General features: G+C 31.9%; 1 protein-coding gene across 1 annotated transcript in view; it reads left to right on the forward strand.

The window, feature by feature from the left end:
- The window catches only part of LOC106465500 (polycystic kidney disease 2-like 1 protein), a 70173-nt gene that overhangs the window by 6859 nt on the left and 41057 nt on the right, over positions 1-22257 (forward strand). Inside the window, exon 2 of the mRNA XM_013925729.2 lies at positions 650-769. Within this exon, the coding sequence (XP_013781183.2) occupies positions 650-769 (120 nt within the window). The remainder of the gene's footprint in view (positions 1-649; positions 770-22257) is intronic.

The raw sequence follows: 22257 nt of genomic DNA on the forward strand, positions 1-22257 counted from the left end.
CAGTATAAGCTATGCATGTTTTGAAATATAAACTTAATCTAAACAACGTTGATATTAAAATAAATATATAACAACAAATTCGTTACACATTTAACACATCACAGTTGACTTCAACAATTAATAATGCCCTATTTGATAATTTATGACACTCTTATCCTTAAGAAATCAGTGAATATTTCACTGACATGAGTAAAATCACCTCAAAAAAGGAGTATTAAAAATCACTACAACGTAGTTTAGTTAGAAGGTATTTATGAAAGTGACCCAAAATATCAATAATAAGTTAAACGTTTGTTTTAACAGAGTTAGAATCCTAAACAATTATAAAATAAAAAAGTTTTTTCTATCTTTTTAGGGTAATACGTAAATTGTAGTAGTATGTGTGTGATTAGTGTAAAACTTGGATGAATAAAGATAAAAAGTGTATTTGTGCAGTAAAAGTATACAATTAATAACATGTCAAAAATAAGGAAGCAAATAATATATATGTATCTGAAAACTTCTTCAATTTGTCTCATGTACAATATTTCAGAAAAAAGATACGGTTTTTATAACGTATATTTTATTTAGAATCAAAATAAGGATTTTTAAAACCAATTATGCACAAAGATGGCATTTTTTATAAGTTTAAAATAATATTCTATTATAGGTTTTTGGAGCACACGTCAGATGGCCAAGGGAAAGGAAAAGGAAGACAGGGAATGGTACGTCAGGACAACTCTAAGGGAGCTACTAATCTACATTATTTTTATCGTCATTTTTTGCATTTGTAAGTTTTCTTTCCCATTTTCTATAAATTATTTTTATACTTTTTAATATCACATTCATTATAATGAAACTATGAGATAGATGTTTTCAGTTCGGCTAATTGTGAAATGCAAAGGTGCCTGTTTTATTTTTTATTATTTTACTTTGATTCAGTTAAGATTTAATTTAAATTATGTTAACAGATTCTAATTAAGCAATAAGCTAGATATCGCTAAAATCTGGGGTTCGATTCCTTACGCTGATCAAAGCACAAGTAGTCCATTGTGTAATTTTACCCTAAAACAAACTTCTTGCTTTTCAACGTAACGGTTTGTTCATTATCAATACATCATTGGATCACTGGTTTCTTCTTACATAAATGAGCTTACCTTTATCATTTTACAATTTTGACGCTTTTTTAAAGATCGTGATAAAAAAGAAAACCATAGAGAGCTAACTTCACAGCACTACTGAGAAGTAGCTTCACAATACTGCTGAGTGGTATCTTTATAATACTACTGAGAGGTAGCTTCACAATACTGCTGAGTGGTATCTTTATAACACTACTGAGAGGTAGCTTCACAATACTGCTGAGTGGTATCTTATAACACTACTGAGAGGTAGCTTCACAATGCTGTTGAGTGGTATCTTTATAGCACTGCTGAATTGTTGTTTTACAAAGCTACTGAGGGACAGTTTTACAGCACGGCTGAGAGATGGCACTACAGTACTGCTCTTGTGTTTCAGAACAAAAACAATTACAGGCGAGATATATAATAATGACGTTGTCTCAAAGTATTCCATGGGAACGTAATAGAAAATCTACAAGACAAAAGCCACCTCTTATATTATAAAATTATTCTTGAAAAAATATTTGCAATTTAAAAAAATATCCTTTTTAAATATGGTAAAACCAAATATGGTGAACATACAAAATCACATGTTTGTAGGAATCTATGTAAACATATCAAAGATGAAAATTAAAACTAAAATACATATAAACACCTAATATGGTAAAAAATGTCAACTCATTTTTCGGCATATGAAAGTTCGGTAGAGGGTAAAAAAATACAGTTTAAACATATGGCGAGATCTAGTTTACAAGTATCATTTATAGTGTCAGAACTAGAATTAAAGACGAGTAAATCTGGATCAAGATCAATAGAAAAGTTGAAGTTCCTGAATTCTCTAAGATTAACGTTTTGGATATGTTCGTGTCGACGATCTTTTGTAACTTAGTCGTACGACGCGAAAAGAAATTCGAGGAAAATTCTGATGGGAGGTAAGCTGTTATAGAACGTATTTGTATTAGTAGAGTTGAATTTATCAGATAGGAGCCGTTTATGACGATGTTAAAGTCTCAGTTCTTTGTCTAGTAGACGTTTATGAAAAGTACAGGTTTTCTATAGACTGCGATCCGTAAGCTTGAACAGTAAGAGCTTGTGGTATTTACAGTTATCATTAAGATATCGAGCGGACGGTAGCACTGCCTATGTAGGGATGTCTCCGATTGTTAATCGAAATGGTATTTCAGATATCTACTCAATAAGTTATCAGAACTTTATAATACTATACAGTGTTTCCTTTTATAACAATATCTATGTAATGACTGAGTCACAAGTTCTAGGAATGTCTGAATATCATAGCAAAAAAGTTTGAATTTCTTGTTCTTCTTTCTTTTGCTTCTTTTTTATTACATGATAACTCAAAAACCAAAAGAATGATGTCAACCAATTTCACTGAGGTGACATAGTTTTAAACGGAGTACCTGCTTTTCTAAGTATTATTAACAACTAGTACTAATTAAAAAAATCATAATTCTAGTGTAAACAATTTTATCATTAACCTTTGAAGTTAGCTTTCTTACAGAAATTTGATGTTCCTTTAAAAAGCTTAAGTACATGGTGAAACAGGAATTACCAGTCAATAATAGCTAAACAATAAATATTACAGTTGGAACTTCACTGTATTTAGAACTTATAAATACAACCTTTCTATGTCTACTCAAACATTGCATTAAAAAACAACAACAAACAAACAAGTAAAGAAAAACTTTTCAAAAAAGGAAGTAAATGTAGGGATGGCTAATATCAATCCTTCAAAAACAGTGCAAACATGATAGTGGGGATGACATCTGCATTAACTCTACATAATAACACAGACAATAATTAACATATAGCAATATATATATATAACTATTCAATCATAATTGAGTTTAATTTATCTTATTTTTGTCTGTTAACATTCTACTATACTGTGTGCCTGTGATATTATATAATGATGATGCAAATGCCATCCATACTATGTTATTTGCATTATTTTGGAAGGATTGATATTAGCCATCCCTACATTAATTTCCTTTTTTAATTTTTTTTACTTCTATATATATACTAGCCAACTTTCTTGATCTTGAAATCTTCCTTTTCACAGATTCGAAATGATCGTACAGCTCTATATATCCAAACCGCTAAATCAATGTCGACAGTAATATCATGAAGTGAGAATATTTAGTTTAAAGAGGAACAATAGCAGCACAAAAATGTATAATTCCACCTTCAGCATTTTATTTTCTACAGGATTAGCAATACAATAAGTCAATGTAGTAAAGGAAGTTTACTGATGTTCTTAACCTTACCCTTCAACGGGAAGAGAAAGTTCTACAGAAGGTTAAGTACGTTGTATTAAAAGGAGTTTGGAACCTCACCACGTTGTTACAGTTCGTGCCGCCTCGTGTCCAGTCGTAATTCATTTCAAACATCCATCTTATACAAGCGTAAATCTTATATAAGTTGAATTCCTATCACTATTGTAGTTGTTGCGTCCTAGTCGGCCTTATTAGGTCTGTATTGGTAATGGATATGGTGGACAGAATGTGGTTGAAAAACTATTATACACCCTTCTTTTTCTTGAGAAAAACCTAAGGATTTAAATAAGGAATGCAGTGTTCAAATGTAGTAGGCCTAATAAAATTGTTTTATGACAAGTATAATTAATTATTCTAAGTTACTTCATATATATTTCTTAACTGTGTATGCCTTTTGTTGATTTGTTTGTTTTAATGTAAAGCTGTACAATGGGCTATGTACACTTTGTCTGTTGCGGGGAACGAACTCCGGATTTTAGCATTGTAAATATGTAAACTCACCGCTGACCCATCAGGGGACGTTTATCTTTTATAAAATTGTAATATGACGGTATAACGTACTTTATTTGCTAGATGGGTTTGTGTCTTGCGAATCTAAGGTGAAAATAGACTTAATAATATTTTAGTGGTATAAGTTTCTTCCACTTTTATACATTGTCTGTCTGATATGTCAAAACTTCTACGTATGGCACCACATGTATGATTTTTATTTTACTTCAGTAGTACAACAGAACTTAATTTCTTTGGTAAATTTTGGCTTGCTTGTTGAATTTTACGCAAAGCTATTCGAGAGCTACCTGCGCTAGTCGTTCGTTATTTTGAAGCGATAAACTAGAAGAAAGACAACTAGACAGCATTACATACCACCAACTCATGGGCTACTCTTTACCAAAAATAGTGGGATTGACCAACACATTAGAAAACCTCAGTGGCTGAAAAGATTTGATGAAGGATTTCGATTGCAGAACCCGCATATTGCGAGTACAGTACCTTAACCACCAGACCATGTTACGCTCTTTGAAAATGAAATTGCAGTTTTTTCATGTGATTTATGTCAGGTGAATTATACAATATGATTTAGCACTGATATATTTTTGTTGGCATAAAATATTTTGATAAGCTCTGTGAAATCTTATGGCAGAGTTACCACATGTTGAATACCTAAAAAGTCACTAAAACAGAAAACTGCCTTATGTGAAATCTTATGGCAGATTTACCATATGTTGAATACCTAAAAAAAGTCACTAAAACAGAAAACTGCCTTAGCTTCTGACTTGTTATTTTAATTTTGATGTATTAACGTTATCATTAGTTTGTTTGTCTGGTTGTTAAGCATAACTATTCTAAATGGGCTAGGTGGGCTGTACCAACCGCAGGTATCAAACTCCGAATCTGTTGTCATTAGCCCTCAACCTTACCGCTGAACCAAAAGGTGGTATTTTCATCGTTGTCATGTACTTTTTTACGAAACTCTTTGATAACGTGAGGCAAATAATTTTCAACCATTCTATGCGCAACTAATATCAAAAATATAAATACATCAGGTGGAACATCCTAATTTATATGAAACCACAAAACCAATATTCTGAATTCCTAAGAACTAAAGCTCTCAGCAATATCTGCTTTTGTACTTTTACTTATGACAAAGTTACAAAGACTACCTGCCGCCGTCCCTAATTTTGAACTACTGACTTTAGGGAAGGCAGCAGTCAACTATCCATCATCCACACTAAAGGATTGACTATCACTCTTATATCTCAACCATAAATTAAAGAACGGGGAGTAGTTTGTGATATTGCACGGATAGGAACCTGACTCGCCTCTTTCGAAGCTTAGAGCTCTACCACAGGACCAACTCGCTTCCCAATATTTGCTCTTATAAGTAGTTTGTGATATTGCACGGATAAGAACCTGACTCGCCTCTTTCGAAGTTTAGAGCTCTACCACAGGACCAACTCGCTTCCCAATATTTGCTCTTATAAGTTCTGTTGTGTGAACAATGTCAGAGCAAAATGAAATAGAGTATCATAGGTATGGATACTACTCTTATGCTAACAGACATATTTTAACCGTTCTTTAATAAGTAATAGTGTTTTAGGTTGTTATGGTGTGAACGCCTTTTCCAAACTGGCGAAGAATGATTACAGTTAATTAAACCTGTCATAAGACATTAGAATTAGACATATTATATCTTTTAACACTGCTTTCTTTATCTAGTCCTTTAGAGATTTTCAAGAATTTGAAGAATGTATAATAATAGTATTTCAACCTTATAATGTTCGCAATATTCATCGGCGAGGACGCTTTTCGCTCAAACTATGGCTCATCAGGCCGACTGGGACACAACAAACGAAATAAAGAATGTAATATTTTAAAAATATAGTAGGTTTAATACTAACGTAACAAGTATAATTAAGTGTTTTGGGTGATTCAGGATAAAGTCAATACAGTTTTGAGCCAGTCAGTATTCTAGAATACATTATAATGAAATTGTTGAAAAATTGGAACATTTTCAGTTTACGATATAGTATTGTACTGAATATGTTCATTTACTTTCAGGAATTATTTGATAAACATCATCTATATCATAAAGATAACTGATAATCGAAGAATTCCAAAAATTGTTAATTCAGTATATCTTCTTTCAATATTATATTAAGTAATTTTTCTAACTACTATTATGATAAAAGTATTAATACAACAGATGACAAATTCAAATATTGGTCTTTAATAATTAATCATAGAATTCAGTAACGCTCATTTAATAGAAACCTGTTTTCTATCTCTTGTGTCCTCTAGTGACTCAGTGGTAAGTCTGAAGGCTCACACCTCCAAAAATTGGATTTCGATACTCGTGGAGATCACAATACAGATAGCCCATTGTGTAGATTTGTGCTCGTAGAAACAACCAAATTATCTCTTGTGTGCAGTATTTTTAAGTCATTTTGAATTTTAAGTTTGTTATATGACATTAGATTCAACTTTTAGATCGTAGGATAACTTTTTATGTTTTTATATTGACTATTATATCTTGTTATATACAACACTTATAAAAAACTTTACTTAATTAGGCCAAATTAAGTCTGACCTGATTCAGACGAGTACATCGACATTCTTGGCAGCTAGTCAATACTGTAGCAAAACCATTAAAGTCGAATTGCTGTAAAATGGATTAGAACATTTTTAGTACTGGAGAAAGTATGATATTTGATATCTTTCTTTTCAGCAAGTATGACCTGTTTGTTAATTTAATCAAAGGAGCCAAAACAAAAAAATAAAGAATACCTTATAAGTTAATAAACCAATACGTTTCTTACTTCCTCTTGTAAAGAAGGTGTACAAAGTAAACCGAAGAAACAAGAATAACTTTGGTTCCTACAAACTGGTGATTAAACTTAATACAGTATTAACATAAAAATGGTAAAAATGTTTGATTGAAGAATACAAACAAAATGAAATATGCTCCATAAAGCAATATTACTCCAGTTTTTTTTATCAAAATTAATGAAATGTTTTTCCTTTGCTACGTAAAAGTGGGTAACGATTACTAAAACATACATGTCTGAAAAATATAGCACATTTTTGTTCAATATGATTTCACTTGGAAATTAACTACCCTAGTGACTCAGCGGTAAGTTTGAAGACTTATAACACTACTAACCGGGTTTCGATACTCGTGGTGGGCACAGCACAGATAGCCCATTTTGTAGCTTTGGGCTTAACAAAACAAATAAGCAAACTTTGCTATAAGTTTGAATAATTACATGAATTATTTAAACCACATGAACAGAGTAGGCCCGGCATGGCCAGGTGGTTAGGGCGCTCGACTCACAATCTGCGGGTTCGAATCCCCATCCCACCAAAAGTGCTTGCCCTTTCAGCTGTGGGAGCGTTATATAGTAACGGTTACTCGTTGGTAAAAGATTAGCCCAAGTGTTGGCAGTGGGTGGTGATGACTAGCTGTCTTCTTCTAGTCCTTCACTGCTAAATTAGGGACGGCTAGCGCAGATAGCCCTCGTACAGCTTTGCGCGAAATTATTAACAAATAGATATACAATTTTTTGACGAGAACCCGTTGGATCAGTACTTAGCTTTTGTACTTTTATTAGAGATAACATCTCTTTATTTTGATAGAAATGATATATTGTATTCGCAATGATACTAGAACAATACGAGTTTATGTTGATGTTGTATAAAAGAGAAAACTCGAAGTTATATGTCATACAGAGAAAATAGCAACTTTTTATTATGTATATTTGTTTGTTTCAAAATGTTCGTGCAAAGCTGCACGAAATGCCATCTACGCATATTCGTTTCTAATTAAGAGCAAAGGGAAAAAAGAGCGCGAAAGAAATATACTAGTAATTGAAATCAGATAGTAGAGACGAGACTGATAATATTTCAGCATATGTGAAAATAATGTATCACTTGAACAACACGACGAAGTCGACTTCTGACATTTTCCTTACTCAAACATCAGAGTTAAATCTTTGCATAATGATATAGGTAAATATCATGGAACAGTAATGCAAGACTGTCTTCAAATCCAATTTTACTTGTGAATATTATAGTTAGTGAGAATAAGTTAGGGGAAAATGCAATCAATTTACTCAAATATATTGCAAACATTGTGGTTGACAAGAATAACGTAGCGTATTCATCGTGTTGAGTTAATTGTCTGATTGGCAAAAATATAGCACAGACAGTTTAATGTGTAAAATATTCATCATAAGAGCATTAATTAATTTTGACAGTAATTAACTTATGCATTTTCTGGAAAGTTTTTAATAAATAAAAGTCCCAAGTTAATAGATTAATAAAATTACGCTCTTCGCCGTTCATAGTTCATATTATTGTAGCGTTAGAATTATTATCAAATATGTACATTCAATTCGTGATGATAAACTAATCTCATGAAATATAAATACATATGGTTAGCTCTTCTTTAACGTCGTTATACTAGATATGATTAAACCAACTTTATTGATGTTCTGACAGTTATATAGTTAACCCAATTCGTTGTGACAGACATATGGCTAACACAACTTTACTGGCGTTGTAACTAAAATACGGTTAATCTACCTTCACGAATGAATTTGTAACAGACATATGATTAACTCAACTTTACAGGCGTTGTACCGTACATATTGTTAACTCAACTTTAAGGGTGTTGTGACAGACATATGGCTAACACAACTTTACTGGCGTTGTAACTAAAATATGGTTAATCTACCTTCACGAATGAATTTGTAACAGACATATGATTAACTCAACTTTACAGGCGTTGTACCGTACATATTGTTAACTCAACTTTAAGGGCGTTGTGACAGACATATGGTTAACTAAACTTTACGGTTGTTGTACAAAAGGTTAACCCAATTTTACGGTCGTTTTACACATGGTTAACCCAACTTTACAGTTCTTATAACAGAAGTACAGTTAACCCAACTTTACTGCGTTGTGACCACTGGTCTCTATACCGAACGGATTGTACATTGACTAGTGTCACTGTATTGACACTTAACGTTAAGCAGTAGCCATATTGTTGCTTCCTATATTGTCGAGTGTAACCGCATTAATATCAAGGGTTTCTAAACGATGGTTGAATGCTTTGTAATAAGTTCACTCTTTCAGTCTGATGATCTCAGTTTTTTACGGTACTTTAAGTTGATCTAAATATATTACCTTTTAGTTTTGTACTAGCTATGAAAAAAATGGCAGTATAAATTGCAAAAATACTTGTCTGTAGAATTGTGTTGGTCTAAATTGATGACAGAAGCTTATACAAGTCTGCGGTAAAGTAAAAAATACAGTATAAATACAATGCAAGTATTAATACTGAAATAGCATAAAACTACCAAGTGCTGTAGTTTGTTTATTAATACAGCATATCTGTTATTTTGGATACTATATAGTTATACAAGTAGGTTAATAAAGTACGTTTAGTATTGAATTAGGTTTAGGTAACACTATAATATTTATATTCATTTTTTGCATTTAATATCAAAAGGTATAAGATAATTAGTTGATACATGAGCCATATATGTTTGGAAGTTTGTAAAGCAGCACTCTGTACACTTTGGATGTCGTACCCATATTTTAATACTTAGAAAACCTTTTTCGTCAGCTGCAACTTTTGCAGATTGCATTCATAATTTTTTATAACACATAGCTAAACACTTTAGCAAACTGTAAACAATGAAATCATAGAACACTCCGTTCAAAATCACTTCTTTCAAAACAGCAATCTGTATTCCAAGGCTAAGTTATAGTTGTTTGAGAAAATTCACTATTTGTTGACTTAAAAAAAAGTCTTTAAAACACCTTTTTTGTTGCCTGACATACTTTTAGTACTCTTGCTGATACCTTAACCAAACCTCCTCTATTTTTCTATGTTACAAAATTGACAAGTTTCTAGAATTTTCATCTGGCAAGGCCTTCATTCCAAAGAATCTGTACAATGCATTCTTATTTTGTGCCATCTTGACTGCATAACAAGCTATATATATCCTAAGCTGCTTCCTCCTTATAGGGAGAAAAGGGTGCTCAGTTTGGTGCATCTTCGTAATTATAGTCATTCTATATTGGCTCACGTACTTCAATATCAAATATGTGTTTCATACATGTCTACGCCATCTGCAGAACCACTAGAAAGTGTCATGTGATCTATGTACATGTACAATTGATGGTTTCGTCATGGGCAGTGTAGTCCTTGCTGTTTTTATTTCATGGCGCATAGACAGTCTTTCATATGCTTTTGTGAACTGTTGAACAGTAGAATTGTTACTACACTTGCAAGATGACTTAAAAGCAGCAATGAAAGATTTACATATTACCCTGGCTTAATTTATAAGTCAAAAGATACTTTAAGGAGGGTGAATATGATGACAATAAAGCTTCAGGTCATTGCTGCACAGACTTGACTGAAGTTAGAAACACAATAAATGGTGTTTTACGTCGAGTTGCATATATTCTTTGTCCATCGATGTCTGTTAAATGAAAACTATAATTTTCTGATTCTAATAGAAAGAGTTTCCCAGATTTTTCATTGGACTCATGTGGTATTTGTAGCCAATGGATTTCTGGAACTTAACAAATCAAAGAGTCTATTAAATGCTTTTATAAATTTATCTGTGGCCTCATGTCCCTTAAAGTAAGACAAATTTAATTCTTTACTGCAAAATTATGCTATTTGCTATACTTAAAATATGTGCTTCGAATGAGAGTTAACATGTAAAATATATCAAGTATAACATAAATATTACATTTTTCATTGTTAGGGTGGAAACCATGGTTGTAACGTTTCTAACGGAGTATTGGCGCTTACTTCTTTCAACATGGAGAAGTGGCAACTTGGCCCATCACAAACAAGTGCCATAGTTGTAATCCCAGAATCCGACGGTTTTCTTAGGCATATTCTCATCGAGTTTGCTCGTTCTTTTCCTGTCATGCCATTAATAAAGAAATATCCAACAGGCATCTTCCAGTTGCTGGTTAGAGAAACAATCATAAACACCAATACATCGCTTGTTAAAAGAGATGTTCGTCTTTTAAATCTGAACCAACATCAATATAGCCAAGAAATTTTTTTCATCCTACTCCTCATTTTGATCTAGCATTAGAGCACGAAAACTTTATTGGTTTTTTTCTTTTCCTTTTTTGTCACTTGTTGTAATTCATTTAATGTTTATTTTGTAAAATCTGGTGCTTCATTAACACTTTTATATCACCTTCGACTAACAGATGAATGTGGTAAAGATTGAAATTACTCTTACAAAACTTTAGGCTTTGTTGGAGTAAAACTGTAGTGTCAAGACAAAAAAACAACAACACATAACAACGGAGGATATGCTTTATGAGTGCAATTTATTCCTTGTGTTAATAAGCGATGCCAATTCAAAATTTTTTAAAGGGGTATTAGAAAATGTGATGTTTAGCTTATCCATCGGTGGGTATCAGATTTTCTTTTTTCCAGAGTTTGCACAATGACCTTTTATGAAATAACAGTTTATTTCAAACGTCTGTTCTTTAGCTGTGAAAATTTTAATTTTTTTCTAGTTGTGTTGAAATAATCAAATGTTTGGTCTATTTTTCTTTTTATTGTTGCAGAGCTATCATTCATACAGTAGCTTTGATCTAGAAGCAAATAAACTTTGGCATTGCTCTGTAAAGATGTACTTGAGGTAGGCTGGATCTGGAGCAGAATTATTAGGTGTGCTTGAATTGGAGAAAGTAGTCGTCGTACTGATGTTTTCTTTTTTGGAAAACTGCAAAAAATCACAACATATAATTGAATCGATAAGTTACTATATCAATTGATTTTTTTAATTTTTTAATAAGCCCTTCATTATATGGACAACCTGCATTATTACTTGACTATTGTAATTATTATCGTAGTTCTCATTAACTATTAACTTCGACAGAAATGCTATAATGCCACCGAAGAAGAAAATTATAGTCTGGCATTATAGACGGGTTGCACACGGGTTGGTTTGGCTTACACACAGAGATGAGTCTTTTAAAAGTAGCAATGGCATCATATAAAATATATATATATACAAAAACCAGGATACATTATATATTGCCCTATTATGTAACTTGTGCCTCGGTGTTATATATGTTGCGTTATTCAGTTGCTGCGATCTCTTTGATTTTTTTCGGGTAAATGCTTTGTTGCTTAATTTAGCAATCATATATGTGCAGGGAAGGGAAACTGACGACCCATTTTGTATTTTTATATGAATTACCAAAAACTGGCAGGTAGGCGTATTAACTCTATAAGTATTGTTGCCAGTACCGCTAAAAAAAACGTTTCATTGATGCACGATACTAAAATGTTCCAAATATGTTATATGCGTATTTAGGCACTTTATGCAATAGCAAAAGAAAAGAAAATTAATACATTACTTCATACTTTAAGAGTGAAATATACTAGTGATTTGTAAGAACTATAAAATACGTATTTACAAGTTTTTGTTAATTAGGCCACGAACATTTTAATTTTCCTCTGTTGTGATGAAATCCCCCATTTCGAAGTGAACAACATGCAATGTACTAAAATAAATGTATTGTCCATCAAAGGTTTTAGTATATTCTGTGTCCCCTACTAAATCGAAGTTGTTCATTTCTGAAATACAGTAAAATTTTGTCTTGCCCACACATAATATGCTGAAATTCAAAATGTATCACCATTGACTGTCTATTACACTGTTTATATGTCTAGTAATATATTTTATACACAAATCAGAATTAGTATGTTTAAATTGTTGTAATAAATTTTGAGCATGAGACTGCTATCTTATCATGTTTAGTTTTAGAAGTAGTTTTATGGTGATAAATATATATTGTGTTGTTGTTCCTGTGTCGAAGTAGGAGATTGCAGGAATTTCTTACTTTAAAATATCGACAATTTTACTAACAGTACTTGAGGCCCAGCTTTTATGCATGCCACTGTTGAGTACATTATATTAAAATGATTGTGAAGCTTTACCATACCGTTACAGTCTATGTCACCACGTTCGCTCATGCTCTACCTAACGCCGTGCATCTCGATAATAGCCCTGCAGCGTAGTTCCATTGCAGAAAGCTCCATCATAAGGCTGTCATGTCCAAAGCATACAAATCTTCTCTGCGTGGTTTCCATAATTCATATAGTATACGAGGACAATGATTTCCAAGCACTCTTTTCAAGAGACTTGTCGCATAGAAATCGATAAACGACTTGATTAGAATGTCTTTGTAAGGAATAGCTTCAATACTCATTTCTTTCCCCAGCTGCTTGGGGTATGTGATGGTTTAGTTGATATTTCGTGGAAGCAACTTGTCTATACCTCACTTTTCCAGATGGAGTCCTTTCATGATTATGTTCCATATTGTTATTTGGAGCAGAAGGACGAGCTTTGGCCGTTGACTTTTGCGTTTGTGGATTTTCACATGCTACAAAACATCACATACCGTTGGTATATGACTCGTTTCAAGTCTCTTTTTGGATGGTTCACGTTCACGATGTTGATCCATATTCCTTTGTTTTCCAAAGCCATTAACTAGAAGGGATATCTCAGTCTTGGAAATTCTAAATCCCTGATCTGAACACATCTTTATGATCTGAGGGTATGATACTTTGCGTTGAAAAGGGCTGTTACATTCCATTCCGAAAAGCGAACAATTTTCAGTGGCATCATACTACCTAGGAACACGAAACGATGTCGAAATGTAGTTCTTTACTGTCTGTTCCAAGTATATATATAAAAGAAAAAAACTGGAATATCAGACATTTTCTTCTACCGGTTTCGTGACTTCAAAGGTCACCCTTCAGGAAATAGTTTTACTAAGAATATGTAACAAAAACATACAAATACTGCTTTCAACTAAACATAAGTAATCTAAATTAAATACCTATAACTTTCCAAATGTAGAAACATATAACAAAGTTCATGTATAAATTAAATACATTACAAATTTTCAAAAATAAATAAAATAGTCAATATACTTTTTAAATTGAAAGCTTATTATAATTATATTTCTTCTTCTTATTATTATAATAACAGAAATTCAATTTATTTATCCTATAATTTCATACTTTCACTTATTTTTATTTTTTGCAAGTCTTAGTAACTGTTTTCACAGTTTCACAATTCCTACTGACTTTACAAAACCAATTATTTCAGCCCTCTTACTATCCAGCTGCTTGGGGTATGTGATGGTTTAGCGAATATTTTTGGATTTTTGGATGCCACTGTTGAGTACATTATTATTAAAATGACTGTGGAGCTTCACCACGCTGTTACAGTTAAATTGGCGCCAAAAAATATTATAAAATATTTTTCGAAAAATAATCTTGTATGTTTTACATTACATTCCCAAAAATGGAAAACATGAAAATATGGTTCTTTTAGAATTATAAATTTTCTCAAGATACATTCATTAAAATGTTTACTGGCATATAATGGGCTTTTTCTCGGGACATCTAACATGGAATTTATGTAAATTTATCCTTAATTTTAAATTATATGTTTCGACAATATATGATTCACCACAATTTACAGATTAAAAAAATATATTATGTTCTTAGAATTGCAATTAAATGACTTATTAATAAAAACAAAATTTATTTGTTATTGTTATATTTCATATATCCTAAATTACATAAAGGACAGTTCTTTCTGTTACAACTGAAGATACCTTCTTTAGAAAAATCTCTCTTTTTTTTTAGATTTAATGAATAATTTACACAAATTTTTTAGGTTGTTTTCTTGATAAAATAATTTTATTATTTTGAATACATTTTTCAGTTTTTCTACTATTTATTTTAATTGTGTATTAACAAATGAAATATCAATATGTATATTTGGACGATGAGTCACAACACAAGGTATAATATTCTTTTTGGGTTCACTAATGTCTCTATTTAAATGTTTTCTACCAAAAAATTATTCTTAGCTGTTTCAAAGCTTCTTGATCTAACTTTCTCCGGATAGTAAGACTGAACTAAAATTTGTTTAGTTCTAGTAATCTATCATCTCTTGTTTCTTTATTGGAAACCAAACGATATAATCTACTTGCAATATTTACAGGAACATTTAATTTTATATGTTTGGAACGATTACTAAAAAATCTACATATTTGTGGGTTTATGAAAAATATCAGTTACAATTTCTTTTTCTGATGAAACACTTATTAAGCACATCTAAAAATGACAAGTTTTTATTATTTCCTTCGAAAGTAAACTTAATTTCCTTGTTTATTGAATTGAAAAATTCCAACGAATTTATTAATGTCTTGAGTATCTTTCCATATTACAAAACAATCGTCTAAAAATCTTTTCCAAAAAGTTTTTACGTTACCTACAAAATTATCTTCAAAATAATTAGGTAATATATTAAATAATTGTAATTGGAAAAGTCCCATAGTGACGTTAACATAAGTTGGAGCGACTTTTGTGCCCACTGATGTACGAGATATTTGGTGAAAGATTTGCTTCTCATAAGTAAAATAAAAAATTTTAAAACTATATCTAAACCTATTAAGATAAAAACTTTATTAAACCTGGGATGAATTAATTCTTTATATTTATCTAGAAAGCTTTCCACAGCTTTAAGTCCATAGTCATGTTCAATACTTGGATACAGAGTTACCACGTCTAAAGAAACAAAACTCTGATTTTCTTCTAATTTTCTTGGCAATTTTTCAACAAGTTCAAAATCAGCTCTAATAAGACTAGGAATGTGAGATAAAAAAGGTTTTAATGATGTGTCTAAAAGATTACTTAATCGTTCAGTAATTTTTTGATTTCCTCCTACAATCAGTGTTCCTGGAACATTGGGAGGTTTTCCAATATGAATATGTTCATTTTGGTTTCGAACAATACTTCATTAATCTCTTTTGATTTATAGATTTTAGGAAGCACATAAAAATACCCAATTTCTGAATAACTTCAAATAAAATAATTCTCTTTTCTTGTTAATATCTTAAATTCATCAACAAAATTCTTTAATTTTTGTTTTACGAAAGTATGCATCTCAATTTATTTAAACTTCCCATTTTTTGGTAAACCTTTGTATCGTTTAAATGTTCATAAACCATCTCATGTTAACATGTTTGAGTCAATATTACCCATATTTGCCCCCCAGTGACACAGCGGTATGTCTGCGGACAATACCAAATATACCAAAACAATAAAGAACAATAACAAATAAATTTTGTTTTTATTAATAACTCATTTAATTGCAATTCTAAGAACATAATATATATTTTTAATCTGTAAATTGTGGTGAATCATATATTGTTGAAACATATAATTTAAAATTGAGGATAAATTTACATAAATTCCATGTTAGATGTTCCGAAGAAAGCCCATTATATGCCGGTTAACATTTTAATGAATGTATCTTAAGAAAATTTATAATTTTAAACATATTTTCATGTTTTCCCTTTTTGAGAATGTAATTTAAAACATAAAATATTATTTTTCGAAAACTATCTTATACACTTTTTTTGGCTCCGATTTAAATAGATAGTAGTATAAAGGCAGAAGTAATCGGTTGTGTAAAGTCAGTAGGAATTGTGAAACCGTGAAAACAGTTACTAAGACTTAAAGAAAAGAAAAAAGTAAGTAAAAGTATGAAATTATAGGATAAATAAATTGAACTTCTATTGTAATAATAAGATAAAATATAACTAGAATAAGATTTCAATTTAAAAACATATTGACTAATCTTATTTATTTTTGAACATTTGTAACATAATTTATACATGAGCTGTATGATATGTTTCTACATTTGGAAAGTATATGTATTTGATTTAGATTATTTATGTTTAGTTGAGAAGCGGTATTTGTATGTTTTTTGTTATAGATTCTCAGTAAAACTATTTTCTGAAGAGTGATCTATGAAGTCACGAAACCGGTAGAATAATTTAATAAAAGAAAGGAAAAAAAGTCTGATATTCCAGTATTTTCTTATTCGTATCTACAGGTGAATGTTATTGATGTTTTGATTGTATATATTGCTTTATCAACCAAGCTACAACATTCCGTGATGGATGAAGAAATCGTAACAACGTTTTCACCGGGAGTAATTTTCATATTTACGGTATACAAATGCTCATTTCCACTTTTCTTTTCTTTATATAAGTACAAACGAAAAAGGTTTTTATTGCGCAAACAAAACTTTCAACCTGTTTCAAGCTTTGAACACGGTCCTTAAATGTATTCTAACTGTTAGTCAACTGGAATAAAAGTTATAAAAATATGTGATAGAATTTGATCATATGAGTTTCTCTTCCACAGTCATCTACTTTCGAAAAGCATACGTGGTTTCGGTTAAGAAGAGTATTTAAAGAGTTAAAGTCTTAGTTACTCAGGCATGTTTCTGCATACTATATTTAGTAATTTAAGGTAAGTTTTACTTTTGTGTGGCCCCCCCAGTGGCACAGCGGCATGTCTGCGGACTTACAAAGCTAGAAATCGGGGTTCGATATCCGTGGTGGGCAGAGCACAGATAGCCCTTGTGTAGCTTTGTGCATAATTAAAAACAAACAAAAATCAAACAAACAAACTTTTGTGTGGCTCAGAGCGACGTTTATAAATCTTGATGCGACCATAGTAACGTTGACACGAATGACGTGACATGTTTCTTCAAGATTGATTTGACGTCACTTTTAGACGATATACGTCCAGTAACATATACATAATCGATCTTAGTCACATGTATATGTAACTATATCAAGAGTTTGCTATATAACATTGATAATCAGTGCTAATTCAGTGATTACAGCAGCATGGCAGAGGACATATAAAAATATACAACATTCTAATAAAAGCCCAGGACACGAATGTAATTTCCGATGGCATTATGTATATACAGTTATTACATTAACTAGCTTTGCGTGATCAATGGGCCCTTTAGGCTTTCATGTACTGTAGATTCTATTCAGTACCACTTGGCATTAAGCTATCCTATTACTTATTCTAATTCTAAAAACAAAACCAAAGCATTACTATTTTAATCAAGCCTTAAATACTAATGCAGGCGTTTTCTCTGCACTTGTCTATGCAGCTGCAAATATATCAAAGTGTTATAGGTCCCTTTATTTGGAAGAGAAACTTGGAACAAGTTTCCCTAAAGAAACAACTGATAGATTTTTACATCTTACATCTTTTTCAGTCAACACTCTCTTAACTTGTTAAAGTATCTTAGGTCAACAGTAATCTTCACTCCTTAGATTATCTTATATCATCACTTCTCTTAACTCTTTATATTATCTTAGGTTAGCACTACTCTTAACTTTTAGATTATCTTTGGTCAGCACTACTCTTAATTTCTTAGATTATCTTAGTTCAACACTACTCTTAATTTCTTAGATTATCTTAGGTCAACACTACTCTTAACTCCTTAGATTATCTTAGGTCAGCATTACTATTAACTCCTTAGATTATCTTAGGTCAGCACTACTATTAACTCCTTAGATTATCTTAGGTCAGCACTACTATTAACTCCTTAGATTATCTTAGGTCAGCATTACTATTAACTCCTTAGATTATCTTAGGTCAGCACTACTATTAACTCCTTAGATTATCTTAGGTCAGCACTACTCTTAACTTGTTAGATTATCTTAGGTTAACACTACTCTTATCACCTCAGATTATTTCAGGGGAACATTACTCTTAGTACCCCAGTACCTTCTAGGCCACTAAGTTTCTTAACTCTCCTGCCGCTTCTAAACCAACATAACTCTTACCTCTCCTAGCCCAGCACTACTCTTAACACTCTTGATTCTCCTAGCCCAGCACTACTCTTAACACTCTTGATTCTCCTCGTCCATTACTACTCTTAACACTCTTGACTCTCCTCGCCCATTACTACTCTTAACACTCCTGACTCTCCTAGCCCAATACTACTCTTAACTTCACAGGCTCAGCTTCGTTAACAAACCTCTTATTCTCCCTACCCCGATTATTTTATCTCAAGGTTGCTCTTAACTCTCCAGTGGCGCCTAGGACAACAAATATTTTAAGTTTTTAGAATCAATTAGGTGAACACACCTTTTAACTCCCTATAACCTCCTAGGTCATAACATCTCCTAACTTTCCAAACATTCCAGTAGGTCAGTACACGTCATAATTTTACAGATACTCATACGTTTCCTACCTCTTAGTTCTTTAGAATATTTTAGGTCAACACACCTCTTAGTTACCTAAACTTTGCTAGTCGACACACCTTTTCACTCTCTAGATGTTCCTTTTACCATTTCTAATCCTCAACTGTACAACTGTAGTGAACTTCGCTAGCTTCTATAACAAAATATTAAGTCGAATATCCACTGTCTCTTGCCCTTTTCCGAATGCTTTCATAATTACTGATAACATTTTTTACAACACACAAAATGGTTATAAAGATTTAACAGAAATAAAACAATCTGTTCAAACATAATAAGAATGTACTTTTCTCACCTATTGATCAACAATCACAATCTCTCAAGTTTAAGAAAAATATTCACATCTGTGATGGAGATCGATATGTATATGTAATTTTCTCCATCCACACAAACCTAACACTTGCTTGGAATCACTTCTCTACAAAAATAAGTTACATACAAAAAAACACATTAAGAATCCTCGCATCCATGCCCAGTATTTCTCGGCTAGTTGTAGTTTTTATTAAGTTACTTTCCATCTTCATACAGTAGCAAAGTGCAATCGGTTCCGAGACCAGCTTAGTTTCGAAAATGCTGTATACATTTCTTTTTTTTTTATCATAACTATTTAGTAGAGAAACTTAATCGTTAATTAAAAGGAGTTAAAATTGAAGATTATGATATTGCTATTATTAAAATGTGTTCGTTTCCAATTTAATTGAATTTATCAATTAAAGAAACAAATTAAACTGTCATATTTTTAATAAATCAAAACTATATTTATTTACAAAGAGGGGCAGAAATATAAATTTTCTGCTTTAATCCTTATTGTTTGTTTGATGTTAAGTACAAAGTTACACAATCAGTTTTCTGAATTTGTCCACCACAAATTTTACCCTATAAGTTCTCGAACTTACTGCTGAGCCACTGCAAGGTGGTTTAGTAATAAGAGCTATCTTTCTAAACTTAGTGATAAGCATGTAATTTAACGATTCTTTAGTTCAATAATATTGAAAAAACCGAAAATATTAAAACTCATCAGATAAACAAAAGGTAATGGATTATTGTATTGAACACTATATGTTTCCGTGTAGTTTATGAATATGTATATTTTACATGTGGCAAGAAATAGTAGAAGGATAAAAAATAACAATATGGACAATGGTGCTACAATATAGCAAATCATGCACAATAATTTTTCAAAAAATTATCATCTCAAAATATAATTCTTTTACAAGGAACTCCAAAAATTGTCATACGTTTTTTATACTTTTCACAATTAAAATGTATAATGGAGAAAATAAACAAGATACTATTACTTTATTAAATACGATTTCGAGAAATAAAACATGTTTAAATAATTGCATAGAGTTGTTTGAACATTTGTTTAACAACCTATAGAATGATAGGTTTCTTTTTCGTGAGTGTAAAACACTTAAATACACCATTTCGATGTTGAAATAATGTTGCACATTCAACGACATTCTGAAACTTATCCCAACCGTCTATAGATTGTTATTAAATTTCCTGTTTGTTTGTTTGAATTTCGCATAAAGCTACACAACGGCTATCTGCGCTAACCATCCCTAATTTATCAGTGTTTTGTTTGTTTGTAATTAAGCCGAAAGCTACACAATGGGCTATCTGTGCTCTGCCCACCACGGGTATCGAAACCCGGATTCTAGCGTTGTAAATCCGCAGACATACCGATATGCCACTGGGAGCGTTTATCAGTGAAATACTAGAGGGAAGGCAGCTAGTCATCACCATCCACTGCCAACTTTTGTGATACTCTTTTTCCAACTAATAGGGGAATTGACCATCACATGATAACGCCCCATGGCCGAAAGGGCGATCATGTTTGGTGGGATGGGGATTCGAATCCGCGACCATTAGATTGCGAGTCAATCATCCTAACCACCTGGCCATGCCGGGGCCTAAATTTCCTGTGTGTCATAAATAGGTAAATATTTTATTGCTCATATTGTAGTCAAAATTCATACACGATATAATATAGTTACGAAACATTTGAGTAGTTAAGATGCCTGTCTGAAGCCGGAAGTAAACAAACATGACCGTGACCCAATTTCGACAGTCTTATAAATGTAATGACCTGCCGAAAGCATTGACCTAATTTGTATCTAATTCATACAGATATGCCATCAACACAAGGGGTGCATTACTAGGTGGTATAATATGATGACTTAATTATATCATACCACCTAGTAACATAACTTGGGACAGTTAAACATACTATAAAAGCACTTGAAAATCTCCTTACATCACACAGCGTGACACCTAAACATGCACCACCTGAGGGTATGTCCCAATTTTGACAAGTAGTATGAATCAAGCACATATAATTATTGTATGTAAAAGTACTATAGAGTAAAGTAGGACACGTCACTTCCTGTTACAGATTTATAAAAAAAACACCTGTATAAGAGCACAGTATAATAATGGATGGTAATTATAGACGTGGTTTTAAGAAAGAACAGTTGTGTAAGTATGACCTAAAATGAAAATGCCATGTGTTTTATAAAGTATACCTTGAAACAATTAAATGTGCTATAAAACACTTGAAAATATCCTTACATCACACGACGTGATGCCTAAACATGTACCACCAGAGGGCATGACCCAATTTTCACAAGGTAGCATATATAATTATAGTATGTAATGACAGGTTCTGATGACATAATGCCTAAACATGCACTGCCTGAGGGCATGAATCAAACATGCATACATAATTTAAGATTTTTGTGAACGACCTCCTTGTTAATTTCCTGTATAAGTGCATGGCACAATAATGAATGATAATTACAGGCATGGTTTATGAAACAACCAAATCGATTTATAGAGTAAAAAGAACAGTTGTGTAAGTATGACATAGAAACTCTACTGAACAGAGTTCCTGAGGGATGAAACATCTGTCCAATGATAGTGAAGTTAGGGTAAGTGTATTTCTAATAATGTTAACAAATAACTACATTAATTTGATGTACTTGAATCATTAATCCCACATTTCTTTTATTTACCTTAACAAACATCTGGAAAGTTTCCCAGAGGTGAGGTGTTTAATATCACTAAAACATTGTCAACATATGTCAAATAATATAATGCCATGTCTACAATTTTTAATGTAGTCTTCAAAGACGACTCATTTGGACAGCATCTCATGAACATTCTAAATTCGTTCAACAATAACACACAGAATGCACAGGATGAGACCA

This window comes from Limulus polyphemus, unplaced genomic scaffold, assembly GCF_000517525.1.
Source record: "Limulus polyphemus unplaced genomic scaffold, Limulus_polyphemus-2.1.2 Scaffold68, whole genome shotgun sequence".
NCBI classification, from domain to species: domain Eukaryota; kingdom Metazoa; phylum Arthropoda; class Merostomata; order Xiphosura; family Limulidae; genus Limulus; species Limulus polyphemus.